The sequence below is a fragment of the Prionailurus bengalensis genome, chromosome E1 (genome assembly GCF_016509475.1).
Source record: "Prionailurus bengalensis isolate Pbe53 chromosome E1, Fcat_Pben_1.1_paternal_pri, whole genome shotgun sequence".
NCBI lineage: Eukaryota > Metazoa > Chordata > Mammalia > Carnivora > Felidae > Prionailurus > Prionailurus bengalensis.
The window spans coordinates 23,405,454-23,432,341 of NC_057347.1; the positions used below are offsets into that span (position 1 = coordinate 23,405,454).

The 26,888-nt window shown below is 50.6% G+C and overlaps 1 protein-coding gene across 6 annotated transcripts in view; it reads left to right on the forward strand.

The window, feature by feature from the left end:
- Nucleotides 1-1,497: 1,497 nt before the first annotated feature.
- The window catches only part of HNF1B (HNF1 homeobox B), a 55,274-nt gene continuing 29,883 nt past the window's right edge, over nucleotides 1,498-26,888 (forward strand). For 2 of the 6 annotated variants that reach the window (XM_043583756.1, XM_043583757.1), the window contains exons 1-4: nucleotides 1,507-3,107; nucleotides 7,856-8,055; nucleotides 13,033-13,219; nucleotides 14,891-15,126. In XM_043583756.1, the coding sequence (XP_043439691.1) occupies nucleotides 2,764-3,107; nucleotides 7,856-8,055; nucleotides 13,033-13,219; nucleotides 14,891-15,126 (967 nt within the window). In that variant the 5' untranslated portion in view covers nucleotides 1,507-2,763. Of the gene's footprint in view, nucleotides 3,108-7,855; nucleotides 8,056-12,954; nucleotides 13,220-14,890; nucleotides 15,127-26,888 lie in introns of all 6 variants that reach the window. The other 4 variants (XM_043583755.1, XM_043583758.1, XM_043583751.1 and 1 more) reach the window with 4 other exon arrangements.

Here is a 26,888-nt window from a genome sequence, read left to right on the forward strand (position 1 = left end):
GACCCACATCCTGAAGAACTGTCTGCTGAGATCATTACACTTTTCCTTTTAAATGTCCATATGAAGAGGTAGGTATTGGATCTGCTCACAGAGCTATAGTTGCTGTTACTTACTGAGCACCCATATTACACCAGGTATCGTATCCAAGGTAGGAATGAGCAGGAGGATTACAGGAAGTTGCTGGACATGAAGAGTCAGGTTGACTGAAAGGCATACCTGGACACTCATAGGAAGTTTCCCTCTGAAAGTGAAACTTCCCCTACGTTCACATCATTGGCCTGGGGTAGAGGGGAAAGAATGGGTTTGCTACCACCTGAATTTTGAGAGATAAGAAAACTTGAGTCAGACTGGGCACATGGTAGTTAGAACTACAAATCAAAGCTTTGTTGTTAAAAGGGAAGTGATTGCTGGTTTTTTAATGGGTTTTCCCAGCCGAACACAGAAACTGATCTTCAATTACACTTGACTGCTTCTATCATGATAGCAAGTGAGACACAGAGAAAAAGAGATTGTTCTCCAGGGACATTTACTCTGAACACTTCATTATCCTGGCTGAGGGGATCTCGGTAGGCAGAGAATGTTCTCCCATTGGGCCGAATTGTGAGGGGCAAGGACCTGCCATATGTCACAACAAACTAAAAGACAATAGGGTGAAATGAAGGACCCTCATTTCCATGAACTTATTAACCCTTTCTCAAGGGAAGAGCCTGAGACAGTGTAAACTTCCTGGAAGGCTCCATACACGCCATGCACACAATCACCCCCTTCCTTCTGGCTCCCGGGCACGTGTCCCAGGCATCCCCAGCAGACCCCGTGTTTAAGAGGCACCTCACTCTTAGCAGTCAAACTTGGATCAGCCGCCCCTGGAGCTTCAGCTCTAGCACACCTAAGAGATTTGATCCAGAATGAAGCAGATGAGAGCCGCTGATCCTTCCTCCCCCTTGCCGAAATTCCACATTTCCCAGAACTAGTCCCAACTTCCTCCTGCCTTTTAAAGGTGGGAATGGTAGGAGATTTTGGTTAGAAGCCCCTTTGCAAATTCCCTGCTGATTCTGAATTTTTGTCCCTAATCTCCCAGTCCCTCCAACCCCAGTGCTGGATCTGCCCGATTCTGAGAACACTAAGCCCCCAGAGGGGTTAGATTTTCCTACTGGGAACTGGCTTCCTTCCCTTTCCAGGCTGAAAAGCGTGAACACCAATTATTAGACCAAGGGGTTCACAGGTGGTCTCATTCAATGTATGCACCACCCCTCCCCCTGCACTGTCCGCTGCAGTATTTCTCGGATGAGGAACTGAGGCTTAGAGAGGGTCAGGGGGTGTCCTCTGCCTATGGGTCTGTGAACGGTGGATCCTAAAAAGCCCCTTGCCCTGTTCTTCTGCAGGTCAGAACCAGCCCGCACGTCCAGGTGCGCCGCAGGCCTCCTTCCTTTCCCCCCTCGGCGCCCTGGGGAGATGCAGGTGAAACTCCCACAAAGCTGAACTGTTCCGGTTTCATTCCTGACCGGACCCAGGTGGAAAAAAACTTCATTCCCTCAGCGGCTTGGTGGGCGTCTGCTCCCACCAGTGCTGCGGTGACCTCGCGGCGGCAGAGCGCCATCCTGGGAACTGCTGTGTCCTGGAGCTGCGAATAAACCAGCAGGCAGTGGCCCCGGGGACACACGGCTCCAACCGTCCGCGCAGCTAGCTGCTGGCCACGCGTTGCTTTCGCGGCTAGCAAGAAGGCCCGGCGATTCTAGTTTTGCCCGGAAAGCGGAGGCGCTTTGATATTCCGGGTTTAAACAGGAGAGCATGGCCCAGGCGGCCAGCTCCCGCGAGGCTTGGGCAGCCTAGGTGCAGCCTGGCTGCTTGCGGGGCTCACCTTTGGCTACTCCCCTGACCATAAATTAGTGGGCGCCTCCTCCCAAGGGTTCTCCGGGCCTCCGTCCCGCTCGCCTACGCTCTCCGGGACAGCAGTTCTGCAGATCCAAACCTCCAGACCCGTGTGGTAAGGGCCTGGGGTCTGCAGAACGGTAGGAGGGGTAGAGCTAAATGGGGTCGCGGCGATCCGCACTCACCCCGCCTGACACCCCCACTTCCCCCGGGTCTCCGCGTCCATTCCCAAGGAGTCAGTTTCTCCTCTCCAGGCTGGCTCTCCCTGCCGGCCACCTGCGTCTGTTGGGATGCCTCCGAAGGTCTCTACTCTTTGCATCCTCTTCCATCTCCTTTCAAGAGCACCCTAACTTCTTCCAGCTCTCATTTGAACCCCCAAAGGGCAGTTTCTTCTCTCCAGACTAAAACTGGACCCGCAGCGGGTGGAAAAGCCCCAAAGCCTCCCACACTACGCTGCAAGCTACTTGCTTACCAAGTCCAAAGGTCAGCTAAAGTTTGGCTGATAAACAGAACCAGTACAAGAAGGTCTTCAGCCCCCCAGCGTGAGTACAATGGACCCTGGCAAGCCCTGCTCCCGGCCCGGGTCTCCAGCTCTCCACGTCTGCTCCTCATGCGCTCCCTCTCTCGCTTTTCCCCCCTCCCCACGACCATTTGCATCTTGCCGAAAGCCGGGCCCTCCCCACTAATTTGCATATCTTATATGGCCTAATGGTGGCGATCATGGCAAGTTAGAAGTTTTCTGACTCCTCTCGGAGGAGACTCCGGGACCCCGGGGAGTAACAGGTGTCTGAAGGGTGGGGGGGCTCCTGGACTTGGGGTTCGCTTGTGAAACTCCCCTCCACCCTCCTCTCTCGCGCCCACCCCCTCACCCCCTTCTTTTTCTGTCCTTGGAAAATGGTGTCCAAGCTCACGTCGCTCCAGCAAGAACTCCTGAGCGCCCTGCTGAGCTCCGGGGTCACCAAGGAGGTGCTGGTCCAGGCCTTAGAGGAGTTGCTGCCATCCCCGAGTTTCGGGGTGAAGCTGGAGACGCTGCCCCTGTCCCCCGGGAGTGGGGCCGACCCGGACACCAAGCCTGTCTTCCATACTCTCACGAACGGCCACGCCAAGGGCCGCCTGTCTGGGGACGAGGGTTCCGAGGACGGGGACGACTATGACACCCCTCCCATCCTCAAGGAGCTGCAGGCGCTCAACACCGAGGAGGCGGCCGAGCAACGGGCGGAGGTGGACCGGATGCTCAGGTAGGCGCGGACCGAGGTGGAGCCCCTAGAGCCCGGGCCTTGTGCCTGAGCTCCCCTGCTTCAGACCCCTCTCGCCAAGTCCGTTTCCCACCAAGGAAGTCCCCCGGGGGGCGCTCCGCTTCTCTCCCGACACCTGGACCCCTCCCAGTACCTCAGTCGGAGGGCCCTGAATCCGGAGCTCCCTCTCCCCCTGCCCAGGCCAGCGCCCCGGTCCGCGGGGTCCTCCCGGCCTGGGAGAACCGCAGCGGCGGAGCCCTTTGCGGGAGGATTGCGCGCGCTACTGAAGATGCGGGTGGGTGCAGTGAGACGGTGACCACTTCCCAGGAGCAGAGACTCGGGCCGCACAAATCCCGGGCGGAGCATTTCTCCCGGGCCAACCTCCTACCCGGTCCCGGGAAACGCAGGCCGGCCTCGGGCGCAGCGTCCTGCTGTTCTTTGCAGAGGGCCTGGGGGCACCCGGGGCCGGGACTCGGGGGGCCAGTGCTCTGGAGGGCACTCCCATCTGCAGCGCCCATGCAAGGCCCCAGGATTATCCGGAATCCTCAAAGCCGGTTCAGATTTGCAAAAGGAAATGTTTGCGTGTCGCAAGGCCCGGCCTGACCCGCACCGGGCAAAAGAAGCACGTATCTAAGCAAGCGCGGGGGGGGGGGGGGGGGGGGCAAATGCGGCTAAGACCACATTCGCCGAGGATTTGGTCGCCTACTGAGAAAGAAGGGCGTTTCCAGATCTCGCCCCCGACATCCCGGCGTCCTGGGGAATTCAGGCAGGCTGGCGGGTCCGGGATCCTTTGCAGGGCCTCTCCGACCGGCCGAGGGCTTTGACAGCTGGTTACTAATTATCCAAGGAGCCCAGCGGTACCCTTAGACCGCACGTCTCTCTCGGCCGCTTGGCTTGAGGACCGAGCCCCTCGCGTGGCCTCGGACACTTGAGCGCCACGGTTTCAAGGCAGGGGCCAGGACCAAAGTTGCGCTCTGATTCAGGCAGCCTCGGTCGCACGGCCGCAGCAGCAGTTTGGAGTGGGATGTGACCTTGCATTTGAATTTGCGATCTGAGGGCCCAGCGGCTTAGTCTCTAGCAAAGACAATGGGGGGATTTCTAGTCCCCCCCCCAAAGTATTTGGCCATTCGTAGGTTTGGGGTTCCTGCCTCGCAGTTTCCGCGAGCGGCGGCGGTTTCTCCCGCGCCGGGGTTCGGTCGCAGGAAGGCGAGGGGTCGGAAGAGAAGCAGCCAGGGCTCCGGGGCGACCGGGAGGTCTAACCGAGCTCCCGCCGCCTGCCACGGGGAGCCAGCGGGGCCCGGGCCCATCCACCTGGCTGCAAGCGGCCGCTTGTAGCGGGGCTCTGGGAAGATTTGGGCAGCGCGAGGCGACCCTGGGCCCCCTCCGCACCCAGCCCCGCGCTGGGCTGGACGCAGCAGAGATGTAACATAAACGGCAGCACGTGGAGTTAGGGTGTTATTAATTTATTTCTATAAATCATCAACAGAAAGATACACAAAGAGTCGTGATTAGGTTGAAAAGAGAGGCGGGTTATTCATTGGTGAAGTTGTAAAGGCGGCTTAGAGGGGGAAGGAAATCCAAACGCCGACGCGGGTCGGCTAGCCGCTGCCCTCGCGCACGCCGGGCGCTGCGGGGCGCTCCCAGCCAAGCCCCCCCCCCCCCCCCCCCCGGCGCCGGACCTCGACTGCCCCGGCCGCCCCGGGTCGCGCGCACCTGCAGGCCCTGCCCGAGCCTCGGCCCTGTGCCCTCCGCCCAGCTCCTGGCTCCAGCGAGGCGGGGAGGAAGGCGAGGGGCCGAGCCCCTCACCCCGGTATAGACGCTGGACAGACCCAAGGTTTCCCCCCCCCTTTCCCCGGCGGGCGCCGCCTTCCCTCCCCCCACCTTCGGGAGTGCTCAGACTTTATTAAAGTAATTTTTCAAGAAATTGCTAGCGGTTCCCAGGTCATTGCACGGTCGGCTCCTGAGCACTCCCTTTTTTGCCCACCCTGTTCTAAAGCCGAGAGAACAGAACTAAATTCACTCTTTGGACTGCCTGGACGCTCTTTATACCTCCTAGAAGGGAAAGGCGACAAGGGAAGGTCCGGGGCTGAGCGTCGCCCAGCCCCGGGACCCGGGCTCCGGGCTCCGGGCTCCGGGCTCCGGGCTCCGGGCTCGGAGCCTCCAGCGCCGGCCTCTGCCCTGGGGCGCCTGCAGCGTTTGCAAAGTGGGCTGCTCCCTGAGGAAGCCAGAGCTGAGGCTTCTTAAGGAACGCGAGGCGAGCCGTGCTGGGGTCCGGGGCTTTCCTGCTCGTGGGCAGCAAAGTCTCGGTTGGAAAAGGAGCGTGCTGGGCCCACTCGGGGCGCTGGGGTCGGGCGTTTGACACCTGCGCCCCGAGCACGGTGGCGGCTCGTGCTTCTCCGGGTCCGTGTATTTTTGGGGGTCGGAACCCCCCCCATATAAGCTGTATTTCCAATGAACAAATGTAAGCGGCTCTCAGGGCGCTTCCCGGTGAACCCAGGTGAATTCTGTGGTCAGAGCTGGAAAGGTAGAAATAACTGCGCCATCTTACCCCTGACTCCTGTCCTCAGATGCGGGCTTAAAGGTTTGCTGCATTGCAGGGTTTCCCTGAGCTTTTTTTTTTTTTTTTTAACCTTCCAATTGTTAGGCTAATATTTCTTTCCACAGAACCCTTCCCTCTAAAGAACATTACACTATTTTGCTAGGTTTCTTAGACACACGAAATGAACACAGGTGAAGAAATTTGAACAAAACGGAAATAGTCAAAGAATCTGTTAAAGCGGTATTAACTTTGAAAATCCAAACACTCTAACTTTTGAAGCAATTGTATTTGTTGGAAATGTTTTTCCGCCCTAAAAACCTCTGTGGAAATACTCGTCAGAAGTAAGCTTTAAAATGATCGCGGGTGTTTATAGGGGTATGTGCATTCCACGGACCTGTTAACACTACTTTTAGTCAAGGTGAATTTTACATGTATGAAACTGGAACGTATTTTCACATTTTTTGTTTTTGTTGTTAGTTTATTATGTTTTGTTACTTGGATGTAGCTTTATAGATACTCGGGAAATGTACTAACTTCTATATAATTAATCTTAAAAGTTTGTCTTTCCCAAAAACATCTCCACCAAAGCCTGTGATTTCACAAATTTAATACCAGACTTGTTAAAATAGCCACAATTATTCAAATGCTTACAAAATATGTTTAAATTACTAGGTTTCTAAGTTCATCAAGCAAAAACTAATTTTATTTGACCTACGATAGGCACCATTTAGAAATGAATTGGCTATTTAATTTACAACACTATCCGTTTTGTCCTCTGCTTTACACGTTCTTTATTGTTTGGTATGAAACTAATTTTTTCCCTTTTTTTTTCATGTTCTATGAGGCTACTATGCACATCAGCATACAGTAAAGGGGTGCTGGGTCTGTTTTAAAAGTTAAATATACAGCTGTATTAAACAAACAGTACATGTGACGTATTGCATTAATACTTTTGTTCTATACTTTGCCTCATTTTCTTAATTTCCTGTTTTAAATTATATCTCTCACTTTTAAGTTAATAAGCAATAAAAGATACTAGCGAAGTTGAAAACACTTTAAATAAGTGCAGTTCAAAGGCCCTAATACATTGCTGTAAAGAAACTTATGCGTGCCTGTGTTTATGAGAAATGAAAGCATACACAAGTTCTATCCCAAGCTTGAAATTTATGAAAGCCATTGCCTTCCAGAAACCCTTACCCTATATCAGGTAGGAACTGTAAGAATACAGGAAACCACGGCATTTGGAATGCTTAATATCTGATTTAGAAATTGAAAATATCCCCACTCTGTTTCATCTGAGAGGTGGGTCTCTGGTGACTTGTTTTTTGTTTTTGTTTTTGTTTTTATGTTTATTTATTCTTGTAAGAGAGAGAGACAGAACAAGAGCAGGGGGCGGGCAGAGAGAGAGGCAGACACAGAATTGGAAGCAGGCTCCAGGCTCCGAGCTGTCAGGACAGAGCCCGACATGGGGCTCGAACTCAGGAGCCGTGAGATCATGACCTGAACTGAAGTCAGACGCTTAACTGAGCCACCTAGATGCCCCTGTTTTGTTTTGTTTTTTTAAGTTGCCTCACCTCACTGGAACAATTCTTCACTCCAGGAGGAACCTCATTGTAGTTCTTAAAACTTCTGAAACTCTGAAAACTGTTTAGCATTTGGCCAAGAAGTTCTCCTTGCTTCTCAGGAGATGGGCACACGTTTCACTCCAATCGCATAAGCTAAGACACCGAGACACCCACTCGGAATGGAAATAAGGTAGAAGAGGTCTAGCATCAGAACTGATGCTGGCCCCCATCATTGCAGGATCAGCCAGCCCTGCCCTGAGCTAATGGCATCTCCACTTTTCAGAAGTGGAAAATTCTTGCCTTCAGGTCCCTCACTTTCCAGGAAAATGGAGGAAAGCAAAACAAAATGGGAACTTTTCTTTCTGCTTAATGAGAGAGAGCGTTGATGGTGCTGTCCCATCCCTGAAGACAGGAAGTCCTCCTCACCTTTACCCTCCTGATCTCATGTGAAAGGGACAGAGTGTACTGTATGGAAGATTTCATCTCCCTTTTTTCTAGGTTCTGTTTTGGCCTCCCCTCTCTCCCAAGGATGGAGAAATGGGTGAAGATCAAAGTTTTGCAGAGAGTTTAGGTAAAACTCCTAAAAAGAGAATCTTTCTCCCCAGACATCTTCCACCAGAATCCTAACCATCTGCTTATCTGTCTAGTGAGGACCCCTGGAGGGCTGCCAAAATGATCAAGGGCTACATGCAGCAACACAACATCCCCCAGAGGGAAGTGGTCGACGTCACAGGTCTGAACCAGTCACACCTCTCTCAGCATCTCAACAAGGGCACCCCCATGAAGACCCAGAAGCGAGCAGCCCTCTACACCTGGTACGTCCGAAAGCAACGGGAGATCCTCCGACGTAAGTGCTTTAATCCCCCCTCGACCTCAACCTGTGGTGACCTTTGCCCTGATTCTGACCCCCATGGATGCCTCAGTTTCCCCTTCATTGAGAAGGCCTACATAGCACTTGGCAAATATAAGGAAGCTGGCAGGTGGATTTGGTTTCCATAGTTATTGTACAATGGATTGGCTTCAATCATTTTCTTTTCCCATGGTCCTTACTACCCAGCCAGCTACCTTTACAAGTGCTTAGTGTATGTAGTGTACCTTGAATTTTCTGGTCCCTGCTTCCAACACCCTTCTCTTTGAAGCCAAGTAAGTCACAGTGGAATATTGTCCCCCAAGTCAGCCAAGCAGCTGCCCCTTGATATATAACCACAGATCCGAGTTTCCAAGGAAGATATTTTGTAGCAATCAATAATATTGATCACTGTTCCTGCTCTCTTTCCCCCCCCCCTCTGAAGAGAGCATACAAAATTGAAGATATTTTTATATATAGATGTACTCAGAACTCGACCCTGATATTTGGGAGGGCGGGGGGAGGGTGCGCGTGCATCCTGAAGCAACTCAAGGTGATTACTCACATTTACCAAAATCCATAAAGCTTTGAGACTTGAGCCAGTGACGCTGCCTGATGAAGAAGCTTCTCTGGCTAAATCAGGACACAGCACAAGTGTCTGCATTTGGAATTCTGACCGATCAATACTTGTCATTTCCATCCCCATCCTCAAATCTCCTTTCTGTCCCAACATCCCTTCCTCCTAGTAATACCAAGAGATTTTTGTTTTGAAGTGTCGGGAAGTTGCAACAGCCTTTGAATGATATTCTATGTTTATTTTAGGACAGCATACTTCCATTATCTTTTAATTATTTCCATCAGCCCCTTTCCTAGTAAAGTTTTGTATGAGTTTCTGCCCTTCCCGTTATACTATCCTCTGGGCCGTGGGCTTCTCTGTCTTTAAGATATGTTTCCACTGCCTTCTGGGTTGGAATTTCTCCCTTCTCACTGGATGGCCACTTTTTAAAATCATTCTTGTTTTCTGTCCTACACTGCTCTGAAGTGATTGTTTCAGTATTTATGGTCTCAATGTCTGTGGGCTGGAAAGGCCTTCATGGCAGAAGGAAAGGTTTTAGACCTCCATCTCCTATTGTGGCTGCTTGTCTGAAGCATTAAATGGATAGATTAGAAGAAGCAAAGCGGCATAGGAGAAGAGGCCCACTCTGGGTTGACTCACCATCCATGGTGACTAGGTCTTTAAGAATTTGTGTGTCTGACATGAAGCAACTCTCTGTAATTCCTGAAAAGGCCTAGAACATTCTCAGGAGACACAGTCTCCGAAGGCCAGGGAACCGTTGGGCCTGCCCTCGCTCCAATCCAAGCCCCATGTGGTGTCTCCAGTTTGAGCTGCCTCTCTGTGTTCAATGGGAGTCCCCCCAGAAAGGAGAGGGAGACAGGAAAGGCCAGCTAGAAGCTTTGAAAAACACACAAGTCCTAGAAAATTTCACCACATGCTTAAGAAGAAACATTTTACAAAAACATACAACAGGCTCTGCCAGGGATTTTTTGAGTTATTGTTATTACTGGTTTAAAGCCACGTGAGACCTAAACCTTAAGAAACATTCCTTCATTCTGTAAATACTGTATGAACATCTATTAGGTGCCAAACACTGTGTGGGGCTGTGAGATACAAAGGCCCTCTTCTCCAGGGACTTACAGCCCAGTGGGGGAGATGATATGTTTGAGTGGATCATGACAGCAGCTTTCTAAGAGCTGTTATAAAGGTGTTATAAAGGTGTACACAAGGGGCAGCAGAGGAACTGCTAAATTGCCTAGAGACCTCACAGAGGGCTTCCTAGAGGAGGTGACATTGGAATTAATTCTTGAAGGATGAATATAAGACACGTAAACACGGGATAAAAATTAGGAAATGAGATGAATAAAAGAGAGACACAAGTGAATGGGGTGTCTGGAAGGAGAAAGAAGTGGGAGAATTTAAAAAGATGATACATGGGTGCCTGGGTGGCTCAGTCAGTTAAGCGTCCAGCTCTTGATTTTTGGCTTAGGTCATGATCTCACGGTCATGAGATCAAGCCTTGAGTCAGGCTCTGTGCTGACCGTGCGGAGCCTGTTTGGAATTCTCTCTCTCCCTCTCTCTCTGTCCCTCCCTCATTCTCAAATAAATAACCTGAAAAAGATTACATAAATTGTCTTGAGAAACTAAAACTAATAAGTGATAATATTCATGGGCCCATCTGCACATAGAGAACCTGCTTGTCCAAGCTGGCTCTGAGTCTGTAAAGAGGCTGTTGAAACCAGCTTCTCCAAGGTAATTTTTATGGGCAGTGAACATTTTCTGTCTCTCTGCTCCCCTCCCCCCACCCCACATTAATCTAGAAGGAAGTGGAGGAGAAGTGGTAGAGGCCAGAGTTTGCTTCTTCAAAAATTGAGAAGCTAGGGCCCTGAGGTGGGTAGAGCCTGGATGGTTCTGGGCCCCCACAGGCAATGTATCAAGGCTGATCCCGGCACACACATAGTTCTGAACACAGTGCCAGTGGCTGCCCCCTCAGAGGACAGCCCCGCGCTTCTGGGCAGCTGAGTGAGCCTCACACCTGCCACAGACAACAGTGGAGTCCATTGTACTACCTCCATCCAAGTCAGATTGGAAGGTTTTGGGCATGTATTGGTTGGGTTTTGTTTTTAGCAAGAGATGATGCATAGGCTGCTGATAAGGAACTTCGTGTCTTTAGGCTGGGTTATGTCGTGGCTGATGCCCTACATTCATGTGACTTCGGACAGGTACTATAACCAGTCTGAACCTCTGTTTCTTCAGTTACAAAGTGGAGATAATGATACTTCTTGCATGTAGAGGTTGTGAGAACTAGACAAAGGGATATGCTTAGAGGACCTTCTACGATACCCCTCCAGGGGAGTGGTTCAATAAATATTCATGGTTATCACATCTCTTCATAGCACATGAAAAGCCTCATGTTGATCCTGGGTCCTTGGGATTATTCATACTGGCTTTTGGCTCTTACTTATGGTGACTCCACAGGGTCACAGTGAGGAGAGAAGACACTGAGCGGGGAACTTCTTTCTCTCCCTCTTATTGTCCCTGAGGTAAATGCATTAGTTGGCTGCCATGAAGCCAAATGACATAAGAGGTATGAAAGCACTTTGAGAGATATGGCGTCCATAGGAATTCGGGTCCCCATCACCATTCTGACTAGAGGTAGATGTTCTGAGAGACTGTTGAGTGACCCTTAGGTGTTCACCCAGTCCCATTCCACAGGCAGGGAAGCTGAGGGCAGGGGGGAATTAGGTGACTTGGCTGGGACCCACCAGTATCCAACCGAGGCAGTGGCTTCCTGCCAGTAGATTTGGCAGAACTTTCCCTCAGGTATCTAAAGCAAGTGTTGGGAACCAGTGAAAACACCGCTTTAAGTAGCCTGAGAATTATCCAAAGTGGGTGGGGCCCAAATCAAAAGCCCCAGTGACATGGTCGGTCCATCCACCGAGGAGTCTGCTTGTACCTTGGCCAATCGGCAACCGGTTCAAACAAAGCCCAACACCACCTATCGCTGAGTCCTGAGTCCAGGCTGGTTAGAGGCCCACTGCTTCTGAAGATGGAACCAAATGGAAATGGATCCTTAGATTGGTAGTAGGTTCCCTATTGCCAGAGGGAATAGACTGGAAAACCACATGGTAGGGTGTTGTCAAGGGGATTCAAGTATTAAATAGTAGCCCCAACTTTGAACCTTGGAGAATTTTGGATCGAGTTGCCTCTGAGACCTGCAGGAGGGACTCTAGGAACGAAGAAAGAAAAACATCAAGGTCCAGAACATGGGGACCAGGAGTTAGGAAATGAATCTGTTATGTGTCCTTGCTCAGCAGGGCGGTTGGCCTCTATGCTTATTCATCTGTAAAATGGAACTAATGACCCTGAACCCTGCTTCATGCAGATATGAGGAGGACAACAACAAAGTTCGCCCACAAGTAAATATCAAACCTCATTTAAACCATATAGGCTAGGGTGTCATCACTGGGTGAGCTGCCACCTTTCATTCATTCATTCAACCAAAAATGTATCGAGGGTCACTATGTACCTGGACCCTGGGAATTGGGTGGACAGGGAGCATCATTTCATCTATATTTATCTTTCTCCAACTCATTAAATGCCATTGCTAGAAAGATCCTGTGTCTGTAGACTTGTGCATTTGCCATCTTTTAAATGTGCAGGCAAGTCTGTGAGACATTTCCCTCTGGGGCTATTTTCCTCATAAATGGACCCCTGGACACACACATACACACCATCACTTTTGAAATGATCTGAAATCAGAGAGCTTCTTCTCTTTCTAATATAAAACTCCAGTTCTATTTATTTCAAAGTACCAGTCGACAGGTTTGGGTCCTGGGTTTTTCTAAGAACATAGCATCATAATGTGGACCCCTAGGATCTATGAGGAGAGAGGAGAGGTGGGGAAAGCTGTTTTTAGTCTCTGAATATTTTGTCTAAGTGCAAATTGTACCTTTGAGCCCTTTCCCTCTAGACCTGAGACTTGGTTGAGCTCATCCTCTTGGACACCAAAACACAAGATGTCAGGATTCAGAGGGTTGCTTCATTGTCTGAGAGCCAGTGATCCAATGAAAACACATTACCACTAAAAACAATGGTTGGTCATATTTGAGCTCCTTTAAAGAAAGGAAAGGGGTGGCTTTGTGGGGCAGACTGAGGTGGGCAGAGAGGAGCCTATCATGGGCTTCCCCTCCGTACCCCACACCCCACATGTAATAACGGCAGATGGCAAAGCTTCGGGGAGAAGAATAAAGGTGTTTTTGTCTGTCCGTCTGTCTGTCTGTCTGTCTGTCTGCCAAGTGAAGGCTACAGACCCTATCAAATCTACTCCTCTCTCTTTGCAGAATTCAACCAGACAGTCCAGAGTTCTGGAAATATGACAGACAAAAGCAGTCAGGATCAGCTGCTGTTTCTCTTTCCAGAGTTCAGTCAACAGAGCCAGGGGCCTGGGCAGTCCGATGACGCCTGCTCTGAGCCCCCCAACAAGAAGATGCGTCGCAACCGGTTCAAATGGGGGCCCGCATCCCAGCAAATCTTGTACCAGGCCTACGACCGGCAAAAGAACCCCAGCAAGGAAGAGAGGGAAGCATTAGTGGAGGAGTGCAACAGGTAACACGACCAGAAACTCACTCAAGCAGGCAGGCAAGCACACGGACCTGAGATCCATCCCCTCAGTCCCAGGATATTGAAATACTGATTATCCAGCTAAGTGTGGCTAAATTGGGGTTTCCCAATGTGTGTTCCACGGAACCCCAATTTCAAGTCAAATAAGACTTGAATAAGTCAAATAAGTCTCAAATAATTTGAGAAACATCAGATGCATACTTCCTCTTGGGGAGTCATGGCATAAAGTAACATATTAAAGATTCCAAGAAGGCCTAGAGTCAAGAGACTTACTTGGCTTTGTTGAATTGATTGTTAGCTGTGGAATCTTTTTTTTTTTTTTTTTCTGCGGGATATTTACACCATGAGCTATTATTGCAGGGAAGATACTCTGGAGAGTCTAAAATATGCCAGTGAAATGAGAATCATGTGTCTGACCTCCATGCAGACTAGGGAAAAACCATTGGTCTAAAAGGAAACTTGGCAGAAAAGACCTGGTCAGATCTGTCCAATCCACTCTGCCCACACTGAATAGAGTTCTTTTGGTATCTTAACAACTGCATGTAATTTTAAAGAAAACTATTAGAAATCCTTGGGATATCTTATTCATTCATTCATTCATTCCTGCCATCCTCCCTGACTCCAACATTGATTTTTTTAAGTTTATTTATTTATTTTGAGAGAGAGAGAGAGAGAGAGAGAGAGAGAGCGAGCACTCGCATAAGTGGGGGAGGGGCAGAGAGAGAGAGAATCCCAAGCAGGCTCCATGCTGTCAGCATGGAACTCAATATAGGGCTGGAACTCATGAACCATGAGATTCAGACCTGAGCTGAAACCCAGAGTTGGACACTTAACTGATTGAGCTACCCAGGTGTCCCTCCAACATTGACTTTCTTAAAAGTCTGGTCTTTGCTCTGGCCAACACCTGTGGTCTCTCTGTTTCTGGGCTGGGCTGGCTCTAGCAATAACATATGGCTGGGGAGGTCAAGCCAGGAAGGGGGAGGCAAAGCAATCAGCTTGGACATGTCACAGCCTATACTCTGTCCCCCAGCTAATGAGAAGCCCCCTAGCATCCAATAGTGTCTAAAAGTCTCTCTGACACGTGGAATTGGGGTTTCATGGGCAATGATAAAGCTGGAGACCAGCCACCTCGGCATGTTCTCCTTGTACCTCACCCAGCCTGCCTTTTGGGGAGGATTCCTGTGGCACAAATGAGGAATTTGGTTTCCCTGGCACCCTTTGGGGATATCCAAACCCCAAACGGCCAGAAGTCCCTTTGAAGGGAATCAGAGCTAGTGAAGGACGTCACCTTTTGTAGGTCGGGAAGGGTAGCAACATAAGATGTCAAGAGGCCTGGTGTGGACCTTCTCCCTGAATTACCTGCCTCTCGACTACTCTCTTCTTGTAAGGAGCCACACCAGAGGCCTATGCCCCTCACTGACAGGGCCACAGAGCTTGTGCTGCACCTGTGTTTGGCCCTATTCCCACCATGTCATCAGAGAACTACTACACAGGCTGGACTTTTCTCATTACAGGCTTTTCCCCAGGATCTAGCTCTACCCTTGGCCTCTTCGTACTCCTAACTGAGACCACTGGGATTGTGTGTCTGGGGCCAAACACCGGCAAGCCTCCCCCTGGCTGTCCTTGCTCACCATCTCCCCCACTGTCCATCCTCAGGGCAGAATGTTTGCAGCGAGGCGTCTCCCCCTCCAAAGCCCACGGCCTGGGCTCCAACCTGGTCACTGAGGTCCGTGTCTACAACTGGTTTGCAAACCGCAGGAAGGAGGAGGCGTTCCGGCAGAAGCTGGCCATGGATGCCTACAGCTCCAACCAGACGCACAACCTGAACCCCCTGCTCTCCCACGGCTCTCCCCACCACCAGCCCAGCACCTCTCCTCCAAATAAGCTGTCAGGTAAGCCCAGCCCAGGCCTCACTGCCTTGGCAGCCCAACCGTCCTGCTTCCCGCCATGGGTCTCATCTGGGTCAAGACTTTTCAGAGGAGGAAATGCTCTGGGATGGTGCTCAGGCTGGCCTCCCGTTGCCAGAATGTTCTTGTGAAAACAGTGTTTGGCTGTGGTCAGGTTTCCTCTGAGTCCTTGCTCAGCCTCCAAGAGCCCCTCTCCCCAGTCTTCTCTGGTCCCCTTTCTTCTCCCTGTGTGGCTGCTGACTCAGCAAGTCAGTGCGGCTGTCAGATTAGACGGAGAGGCTGCCTTATTGGCATGCCAGGTCCACACTGCGGGCAGAGGGGTCACCTCCTCCACCCCTGTCCATATCCTACCCCAGGGCTCTGTCCAGCTCCAGCAGGAGGAGCCCAGGGGCCTCTGGGGAAGGGCCACTCTGTTGACAGTCTCTGCTTGTTCTCTGCCAGAGTTTGGGTGGAAACAGCCACATAAAGTCTTTGCACTGATGAATCAGCCAAAACTCATTGAGTACCTACTGTGTGCCAGGTCCTGGCCTGGATTAGCATGCCTCTGCTGTGGGGTGTGGGTTTATCAGGGTGGAAGCCCTATATGCTGAGTGTTCCATCACACATAGTCTGAAGGCACTTCTCTGCCTGGGGCTTAGTTCTTCCAGGAAAGCTGGCTTCCCAGAATTAGGATGCTTATTGAGGCCGTCATGGTGCCCGTGTAGAAAGAGTATGGCATGGTCTCCCACCTGCTCTGGGGAAGGGCTTGCAAAAGGAGAACCAAGCACCATTTCCAACTCAGGGTTGGTTCTGAAGTCTGTTGCTTCCTTGCCTGCTGGTTGCCCCACTGCTTGGAGAGCCCTGAGGTCTGGGGCTGGCCTAAGTATTGGGGGGCCCAAGCTTTTGTTCTACTCTGTGCTCCCACCAGGATCTCTGGGAGCCTGAAACTGTCCGGCATAAACCAGGGCCAGGGCTAGGGGCTTCTCTGGATCCAACTCCCATAGAAGGGGAGGCTCAGCCACACGGGGAGTAAGTTTTGGTTACTTTTGAGAGGCAGAGGAGCCCCTGATGGACACTGGTCCGATTGCAGAGTAACCCAGTGCCTTAATGGAAATTCAAAGCAGGGTTCAGAGGGCAGTGGCAAACGGCATGTGGCCGGCACTGAGCAAGACTGGAGCACTTGCCGCCTGCAGTGATCCACGGAGCTGGCTCTGGAGCTGTGGGGGGCGTGGTTGGGGCAAGGGGCATTATTGAGGAGACAATGGCTATTGTGTTGGGACCTGTGATCTCCACACCAAAGTCAGGGAGCCTGCAAACCAAACAAAGGCCCAGCAGCTTTCTGACAAGCTGGGGTTGTGGTGAGGTCACCACAGGGTCGTTAGCTTAGGCCTTCTGTATATGGACAGGAGACAGAGAGGGGCTGGAGGGACAGGGGCAGGTCCTGGAAGCTGAGCAGGGTGGGTGGAAAATACAGTCCCAGAGCCCTCTGAGTGGAGTCCCAGAAGGCATGGCCCACTTGGAGTGGGTTCTCTGGGGTCTCCCTAGATGTTGGCCTTTGAAAAAAATCATGGAATGCTAGAACTGGGCAGAACGTCAAAGAAGGAAACTGAGGCTCAAAAGAAGCAGTGACTTGCCAAAGTTATACAGAGCGATGGTGGCAGATGGGACTGGAACTCAGGCCTGCTGATTCCCACTTGGTACAGCATAGATGCACATGTGTCCCTGCCCACAGGAGCATATTGTCGTCTTGGGAAGACATTGTGCTGGCATGGAGGGCCCAGAACCATCTAGGGACCAAGGCTGTCTTTCAGGGTTTTGTGTGTCTTTCTAGGGAGAGACTCCTATTTATGGAGCATTAATTATGGGACATTGTATATTTTCAGTGGCTGCCCTTCCCCTCTGCCTTAATTTTCACTCGGGGCTCATCAGGATAGTCCTTTCCATGCCCAGAGAGTGGATGCTCTGGACTTAGTTTTGAAGCCCACATCTAGCCAGCCAGATTGATTCCCATAACTGCAGCGTGACCCAGCCATGTAACTTCTCTGAGTCTGACTTTCCTGTCTGTAAAATCAAGAAGTCAGACCTACCTCATCGGGTCCACGTGAGGATTAAATGAGAGAATGTATAAACACCATCTTTCCCAATAAACTGTAATTGCTATCATTATCACTCTTGTTATTACAGCAATGGGAAGAAGGACCGGCAGCAGAAATCCATTTCCTTCTAAATTTCACACACTGGGGCATTATTCCTAAGAGGCAGTGACATGTGACCTGGCCCTGGGAGTGGAAGCAGAAGCGGCCACTGGGCTGGGGCCTGGGGTGCAGGATGCTGGCATGCATGTCTGTTTCCCCCTCTCAGGTTGCGGGGGTGGGGGGGGTGGGGGGGTGGGGCACGTGAGGTGAAATGGGGCTGCTGGGGAACGCACCCAGGGCTAGGCCGACAGCAGGCTGGAGCCCAGCACTCAGGGAGGGCTACAGTCCAAAGAGCCTCATGGTGCACTTCCTATCATGGGCCCCATGGCCAAGGTACGCTCTCTAACGAACCCCAGAATGTACGTGGGTGTAGAATACAAAACGAGCTCTGTGGAGGCCGAGGAGAGACCAACACCCAGAGTCAGCAGCAGCACCAAACACCCTCCAAGGCTAAGCTGGGGAGACAAGGCCCCCGATCTCCCTTCCCCGCACTCCCTCCCCTCTGAACGCCAGCCTCTGAGCCAGGAGGACTGGAGGCACTTTAGAGACAAATCTTTCCCTTGAACCTTCTTCCTGGAGAGGAGAGCATCCCTTCCCTAACGAGCCACCTTCTCTCCCAGCCACTCTGGGTGTGCTGTGGCCCACTTGCCCACGGTGACCACAGTGTGACCCTGGTCCTGGAATGTCCGGCACAATAGGAGTGGCAGGAGGAGCACTTTGCCTCTGTCAGCGGCTGATTGGTTACAAGGTGCCCTACAAACACGCTGTCAGCAGAATCAGCTGTTTTCGGCGTTGCCCCTCCCGGCTTTACAATCACACACCAGCATGCAGCCCAGGGTTGTCATGGCTTTGTCTCCCTTATGCATGCTTAATTGCCAATTAAGTTGGGGCTTTGAACCAGCCTGGCTGCCGCTGATGGGCCTTCATCTTTCCAGTGAGTGTCACAGGGGCACCCTTTGTTTGCTCTTCTTGGGGGCCTGAAGTTACTGTAGCAGGCTGCAGGCAGCCATTTATCTTCAGCCTGGAAGGCCTTTATCTGCACACACACCCCCCTCCCAGCCCTGCTCTCGCCAGCAGGAGCTGTCCCTGGTTATAGGCCCCATGACAGCCCATTCTGAGGCCATTGAGCAGGCCCGGAGTGATGGCCCCTACCTCCATTCTGGAGTGGAATCAAGAGAAAGGCCCCCAAAAGGTCAGAGAGCAGGGCTGTGGCGAGGAAGGGGACTGGTTGGAGACAGGTGCTTGTATTGATTGTCTCGAGGAGGAGGAGGAGGAAGTTGGTGTGGAATGGAAGCTGGGCTAGCCTTGGCCCAAGCCTTGGGGCCAGGCTGCATGATCTGTGGTGGCCTGGCTCACTGTACCCTTTGCTCCAGCCTGCAGCTGTCTGCGACAGCAAGGGGGGAGCGGAAGGTCTTCATCAGCTTTCATTCAGCCAACACATCACATCCTCACTCTTCTATCATCTTTTGGGAAAGAGATTGAGGCTCATTCTCCCAGAGGTGAGAGGAAGCCCTTCCAGAAGAATCTTTGGGTACCCTGATGGACAGCCTCTTTAAGTGGAGACCTTTATTTCTGTGGCTGCTTACTCCTGCTTCTCTTGCCCTTTCTCCAAGCCTAGTGGACTTGATGGTCAGATCAGAGCTTGAAACCCAGAGAATCCTGCCTCCCACCTCCCCCTTGTGGCCTCTCGCATGCCCTACCAAGTCAACCACAAGAGTCCAAAGACTGAGTCTTAGACAAATCAAACTCTGGGCCAGGATATCTGTGTGGTTGCTGCTGCTGCTTTCCCTGATGCTGAAATCTGTAGGACCCAAAGAAATCTCAAAAGTGCCCAACGGAAGGGTTATGGCTAATGTGAATAATCATAACAGCTAGTATTGATTAAATATTTCCTGGGTTCCAGCCCCTGCGCTGAGCGCCTCCATGCATCATCTTATCTAATTCTCATGACAACCTTGTAGGGTAGAAACTTTCTGTACCCATATCCCCATTTTACAATCAACGAAGGTGAAATGTTTGGAATGTAGATAATTTGCCCAAGTTCATATAGTTAGCAAGCAGTAGAGACAGGTTTTGAACTATTACACACTGACCATCTCTTCTGCTTTATGCAGATGCTAAGAACTTTTCAGGCATGGAAACCAACACACACACAATACCCCCACAGTCCCTTCTTTTCCCACATTCTTATTGCTCCCCTCTGAAAGACAAGAGGCTTTAGGAGAGCATGGCCAAGGATGGGGGTCTCCCAGTCTGGCTAGTTTACTGCTTCCCCTGCACCAACTGTTGCCCCTGACCAAGGTAGATTCTGCACTCTGCAGAAAGAGATGTGAGCCCCCTCTTCCACCACCCCATCCCCATCTGGGCAGGGATTTGAACTGCCCTTGCATTCGGCACTGTCTGGGGCACTAAATGCCTTAACAACTTAATGGGGCTTCTGAGACAGCCCGGTCACCTCAGCTCACCTCTGAAGCTCCGCCCCCTCCCCAGGCAGCAGACAAGGGGCGGGGCGTTTATGAGGGTGGTCGTAAAAATATTCATCTCGGCAGCAAAGGTCCCCACAGTAAATAAGCCCTATTGTCCCAAAGTAGCAGCTTATTTCAGTTCAGAAAAGAAACAAATGCCACCTTGAAACATCTGGTGTTTTAGGAAACCCTTTTGTACTGACTGGGAGTCCAGGGGTGGACCTGGCTCCACAGTTCTCCTTCAGAAGGACTTTATCTGACGGCCATTTTATCTGCTGAATTTGAAGGTCATTTTATCTTGCGGTACCACCCCATCGGCTGCCGCTAGATTGAGGAAGACAATCAGGATATTAATGAGATTAAGAGGCCCAGCCTTCAGAGATTCTGCTGGCAACCTCCTCCTGATAGTGGACCGAGCCTGGTCTGCATACAAAGAAACCTGGCTGCTGGGCTGGTGGGGCTCAGAGCTTGTGCACAAAGGAGCCAGGAGATACTGGAGTGCTATCACTGTAGGCAGCCCCCGTGGGCCATGCCTAATCCCCCTGAAGGACCCTTAGAAGATTCAAGGACTCCTTGTTGCCTCCAGTCAGCACTGAGGAGGAAGGAAGCTGCCAGTAAACACACAGCCCCTGCCTGCAGGTTATAGAAGTGCCCTTGGAATCTGTTTGTTGAAGGTTTGATGGGAACGGACAGGAACTTGGGGGGAATTAAGCACCAGAGGTACAGAGAGCGGCCAAAATCTGTGCAAGGGCCTTTGAAGCTAGCTGCTCGATGAGAAGGCACAAGATCTGGCATTTTGCCTCTACCCACTTTTCGATGAGAAGTACAAGCACAAATGGGGAAGCTATATATATATATACACACACACATACATACACACCCACATATATGAAAATTCATATATATATGAATGAAACATAGCCCCAAAATAAGGTCAAATGAAGCATTCAATTGTGGTTATCATCCTAGGAACTCTGGTATAGGGGTTGACAAACTTTTTCTGTAAATAATTTAGGCTTTTTGGGCTGTATAGTCTGTCTTCACAATTACTTGACTCTGCCTTTGTGGGATAAATGTGGCCATGAACCATATGTAAACAAGCGAATGTGGCTGTCTTCCAACAAAACGTTATGTACGGGACTGAGATTCGAATTTCTTTGGCCTGTTTGGACCACAGTTTGCAGACCCCCACTCTAGGATAATGGTTCCCAATACCTTGCCACACTTTAGAATCAACTAGGGAGCTTCTAAAATCCCAATGCCCAGGGGTGCCTGGGTGGCTCAGTTGGTCAAGCATCCAACTCTTGATTTCGGCTCAGGTCATGATTTCACGGTTTATGAGTTCGAGCCCCTCATTGGGCTCTGTGCTTACAGCACAGAGCCTGCTTGGTATTCTGTCTCCCTCCTTCCGTGCCTCTCCCCTGCTTGCTCTCTATCGCTCTCTCAAAATAAAAATAAATGTTAAAAAAAAACTTAAAAATCCCATTGCCCAGGCTGTGCCATAGATGCCTGACCATCACCCGGATGTGTGATACAGATTGAAGATAATCTGGGGAAATGCTTTTCTAAATCCAGTGGACGTAGCAACGAGTCATAGACTATGCAGGCAGACCTGAATTCCAACCTCAACTTGGCCTGTGTGACAATGGGCAAATCTCTGGGATCACTAAGCCCCAGTGTTTCAATTTGTAAAACGGGACACCAACTCATGCAGAGGCTATGAGGATTAAATGAGCTGGTGTATGTAAAGCACCCTGGATGTAGCAGGTGCTCATGAATGGTAGCTATTGCCATTCCTTGCAGGGCCTTGTTTTGGGTTTTTATTCTGCCTCTTTCTCTCTGTTCCTCTTGGAGGTTTCTTTCAACCCTGACTTTTGGAGAATTTGAAGGGTTTCCAACTAGACACTCATCTTGGTGTTTGTGGCAGATTAAGTCTGGCTTCTTGTATAATGCAGTTTCTCATTCTTCCAAGAAGGACTGCTCTGTGACATCCATAACACATGTCCAGTGCCATATCCAGTACTATAGGCATTTAGAGCAAAAAAACAGAGCTGGGAAGCGCCAAGGATTGTGGGGAGGAGCGGAGGCTCATGACCATGTAGCAGGAGGTCAGGTTCATAAGATGACCCTGAATTTCCTGTAGGGCATTTTTCTCCTTTAAGGAGGCGCGAGCACCCTGCTTGTTAGTAATTAGCCCTGGGATCCTGCCAATTAGAGGGGGTGTGGTACTTTCTTGGTGGAAGCCTGATCAGAGAAGCTTAATGGCTTTTGTTCTTAGGAAGGAAGCTCCCCCAAATTTCAGGCACAAGAGCAGTAAGAAGGGGAGGGTGGACACAGCTCCTGCAGTGAACGCAGGAAACCTCAGAGGCTCCAGAGGGCTGATTCTCTGGAAGCTGCTTCCCTCAGCCTGTGAGCCTGCATCTGCCTAAGATACGCCTTCCTGTTGCCCTGTGCTCTGGCTTCAGCAGCCCGACAAAAGCACCACTGTGTAAGTTTAGCCACTGAGGAGTCAACCGATGAAGCCCAATCTCTAATGCTTTCAGGAAGTCAAGAACCATCTTTCTCAGAACACACACTCACCTCCCTCCCAAGCTGGAAGAACACCATGCAGATATCTTTAGTGTTTAATGACTCTCCCAGGGAAGTCTCCATCCCCTGAGGCAAGCTGCCTACCGGCAGGCCCTTGCCTGGACTGCACTCAAGAAGGGTGTATCTGGGTAGCAAGGGGTAGCATCCCCAAAGAGGCTTGGGCTTGATCTATGGTTCTTTCACTCTCTGATGGTTACTTGGGCTCTTTGAACCTCAGTGTGTTCATCTATAAAATAGGGATCAGGGATGTGATGTCTGTCTCCTCAGGGCTGATGTGAGGCTTAAGTATGATAAAGGGCCCAGCAACAAGGTGCCTGACAAGGTATTGTTGGGTTGGCTCAGGAGCCCTTAGGGCCTTGAGAGAGAGGAAGAGCTTTGGGTTTCCTTGGGTTCTTGACTAGGGTGTGGCTTGCAGTTTCACCCTGGAAGTTTCCTTTTCCATGAACCCTGCTTCTCATTTGAGACGTCAGAAACCATGAAACCCAGGTATTGGCAAGACCTGTGCTTCTTACACCTCCATCCCAGCCCACATAAAAGGCATCTTGGGAGCTCATTAAAAACACCCACATCTCCCCCACCTACACCTTTTAGAATCAGAACGTGATGTTTTGGGGGGGGGGGGGCGGCGGGTCAGGCGTGGAAAGTTTCAATAAACTCTCTAAGAAATTTGGATATACAGTCAGGGCTGGACGTCACAAGGCCAGATGGAGCAGGAGGGTCCTGAAGGGGTTGATGATGATCCTGAAGGCCCTTTGCTAAACTAGGAGAGGTGAGGCAGCTGGGGGAAGGGCCCTGGACTAGGATTCAGGAGACCTGAGCCGCGAATGAGAAGGGGTGACCTTGGGCCAATCACCTAACTTCTCAGGGATTCTGGCAAATGAGGGTGTCGGACCTTTCAGCTCTGACAGGTGAATATTTGGAGATTGCATGTAGCATCAAGTGTTGGGGCCCAGGCTCCTGCTGCCTGAAGTAGCAGAGGGACATTGGTCATTGTGATATCTTATTGTTAAGCTCATCATCTGTCTGTCTCTCGCTCCGTCCCCATTTCAGGAACTGTGTGCTGTTACAATCCTTCCACCTTTATTAGGGACCATTAGAGCTTTACAGCAGCGGCAGATTGGGTGGGGCCAGTCACAATAAACAGATTTATAATGGGTGTAAACGAGACACCTATCACTGCTGAAGGTTAACACTTTCAGGGCCTTTGAGTGGCAGCCTGCATGCCCATTGCCTTCTGGCCCTACCCAAGGCAGGGTGCCGCTTCCTGGTCAGCACCTCTTGGACTGGGTTGGTGATGAAGCCCAGGGAGTTCTTGTTCAGCGAGCGGGGAAAACCTCTGAATAACATCTCCCATTTATGTCACATCAATTTGCATGGTGGGTACAAAATAGCTGCTTGATTTATCTCAAGATGTTTTACCAATGGAAACAGAAACAAGCCTTCTCCTCCTTCTTGAGAATCTTCCTGCTGGGTGAAGTATAGGGTTTGCATCCCTATATGTCAAAGAAAAAGAAAGAAATCCAGTAAGTCTCATTCTCCCTGTGAGGAAAAGTAGTTCCCGGAGTCTCTAAAACTGTGTATGTATGCTGAGTGGTGGAATTCCAGGCTGTACCCACATTGAAGCCCGAGTTGGCTTTCTTCACCACTATGTCCCCAGTCCATAACCTGTGCCTGGCACATGGTGGACATTCCATTATTTGTGCGCTGACCGTATCTATTATAAAGGGCTTCTTGTCCAAAACCTGAATGCATAAATCCCCTATTTTGTAATCTGTTTTTTCAGGTTTAGAGTTAAACTGACAAACTCCATAGTTTGTCTCGTTTTACGTAACATAGTACATATTATGATTTAAAGCATATTTTCCCTTTTCTAGAAACAATGACATCCAGCTCTACTTTCATTGATACTGCTTAACCAAAGTATACAGTGTATACACACACACACACACACACACACACACAACCTCCAATATTTAATGTTACCAGGAAGTTTTCAAAGAACATATTATTGGGGTGCCTGGGTGGCTCAGTCAGTTGAGCATCAGACTCTGGATTTCAGCTCAGGTCATGATCCCCGGGTCGTGGGATGGAGCCTGGAGCCCCATGTTGGGCTCTGTGCTAAGCGTGGAGTCTGCTTAAGATTCTCTCTCTTTCCCTCTGCCCCTCTCCCCTGCTCACATGTGCTTGCTTGTTCTCTCTCTCTCTCTCAACATAAAAGAGAGCATATTATTATTCTTTTTCTCTTAATGTTCTACTGGTTTAGTTTACTAGCTTAGTCTACTAGTTTAATTTAGTTCTACTAGTCAGCTTAATGTTCTACTACATTAGTTCCTATTATAATTTCTTACCAGCATGTCTTGGACAAGAAAAGAGCTAGAATAGATCTTCCTGAGTTTATGTTGAGTGAGCCAAGGTCTAGAAAAGGGCCTGGGTTTTTCTTGCAGATCAGAGTCATTTGGAGAGATGGCTCTAAGCAGCTGCCATCCTTGGGGGACTGCTCCCTGAGTGCTTCGCTGGTGCTCCTGTTCAGTGGAAGCCAGTAATCATCCAACCTCCAAAGCCTCAGCCCGATGCCTGGTGCAGCCTGGGACCAGCGTCCGTGAGCTGGTACCCAATGGCTATCTGTCATGCTGCTGCTGCTGCTGCTGCTGCTGCTGCTGCTGCTGGGGGAGCTGCCTCCAACGGTGGTGATGAAGAGGCTGGGGTCTGGCCAGGCAAACTCCCGTAACTGGGCAGCTCTGACACTTGCCAGGCCTCAAAGGATCTTCTCCCCGGGTGTCACTTCCCAGCGGGGCCCTGCTTATGAATGGGTCGCAGTGGAAAACCTCTCCTTTCTAAGGCAATTTTATGAGCCTTTCAGTCACAATACAGATGTCTGTTTTTAGGACCTTACTTTTGTGTGGACACCCAGTGGCTCAGTCTGCTGATGGCTTTATAGCCTTCTTCGTTCCCCAGATCCACTAGAAGCGTCATCGTCCTCCTCGCCAGCCAAGCCCAGGGGCCTTTGTTACAGCTACATTACCCCTCCCTGCAAAGGCTGCCTCTGAGAAAAGAGACCCCAGGAGCCAGACTGCGGCAGGGCTCTGTCTGTCCTCACAGCCTTTAGGCCTAACGATGTCCGCTTTTAACCCTTCTAAGTTTTCACTCCAGCTTCCTTTGGAGAAAAAGGCATTTAAGTGACATTTAGTGTTGCCACAGTAAATTCCCATTAATTGATCCTTCCTCAAAATCAACCCGATGAGCCTCAAGCTGGGTTCTAACAGAGTGAGTCCAAATTCGGGCTTCCCACCCACAGCCCCAAACCTTTAGAAATGCTCAGCCTGTGCCCATGGAAGCACCCATTTCAACACCCCCCCGCCCCCTGCTTAAAGCATCCTAGGTAGTCAGAGTTATGCTTAGGCCCCAAGAAGTCAGGAATGGGTAGGCCCCCTACAGGCACCCCCATTGGCCTTTTTCACCCTAGGTAAAGCACTAACGAGATCCAGGCTGCTTCGTAAGCAATACTCCTCGGTGCACTCACCCTGCGCCTCCAAACACAAAATCACCCCAATGTGTCAGTGCTATTTCTATTTTGATTATATTTTACTCTTGCTTTCTCCTCCTCTCTCACTCCCCCTTCCTCCTTCTTTAAGGGGCATACCTCCCACTAACCTCAGCAAAATCAGGAGACCTAGAGGAGAAATGTATACCACTGTCGCTTTTGCACCCCTCAGCTCCACAGACCATGTGGAACCTGGTCATCAGTTGCTCATTCCACCAATATTTACCGAGCACCTCCCACAGGCTAGGCTCTGTGCGAGGTGCTGAGGACACAGGGGAGACCGCAGGCAAGGTCTTGCCCTCGTCGGGCTTACATTCCAGTGACAGAGACAGTCAAGAAATGAGTAAACAAAATCATTTCAAACTCCTTGGGGGGTCACGATGGAGGCTCAACCTACCTGGAATCAATTTGGGGCTTACGGGGAAGAAGAAGAAGGGTCGGCTTCAGGACGCCGCTGACTTGCTGGGGGCCCCTTCACAAGAGGTAGTGAAAATAACCTCTTCCTCTTCGAACCTCAGCTTTCCATTCTGTCGAATGGGCACCCGTGACACATTGAGAGCAGGCTGCGTAAAACACTCACAGATGTGAGGGCTTCTCAAGTTCTCGAGTGCCGGCCTGGTTTCTTTCACTTGTAACAGCGGCCTCCGGGCTGAAGGGCTTGTTGCAAAGCATCTGATGTTTGCCTGCAGAAACGGGCTCTCCAGTAAGGACCAGGCATGCTGGCCGGTTTCTGTGGCCCTCCTACCTCCCCACATGTGTGATTTTCTCAGGTGCACTGTGCAGGTCAACTTCTGTTCCCGGCCAAGATGCTTTTGATGGAAGACGATTTTTTTTTCCCCCGTTGGTTACATTTGCTTTGATTTTTATAAGAAAACCAGTTTGTGGGCTTTCCTTAAGTATCACTCAACTTTTACTCCTTGAGTTCAAGAATGTTTACCGTCCCCGCAGGCCTGTCTGTGTTTCTCCTCTTAGGAACTG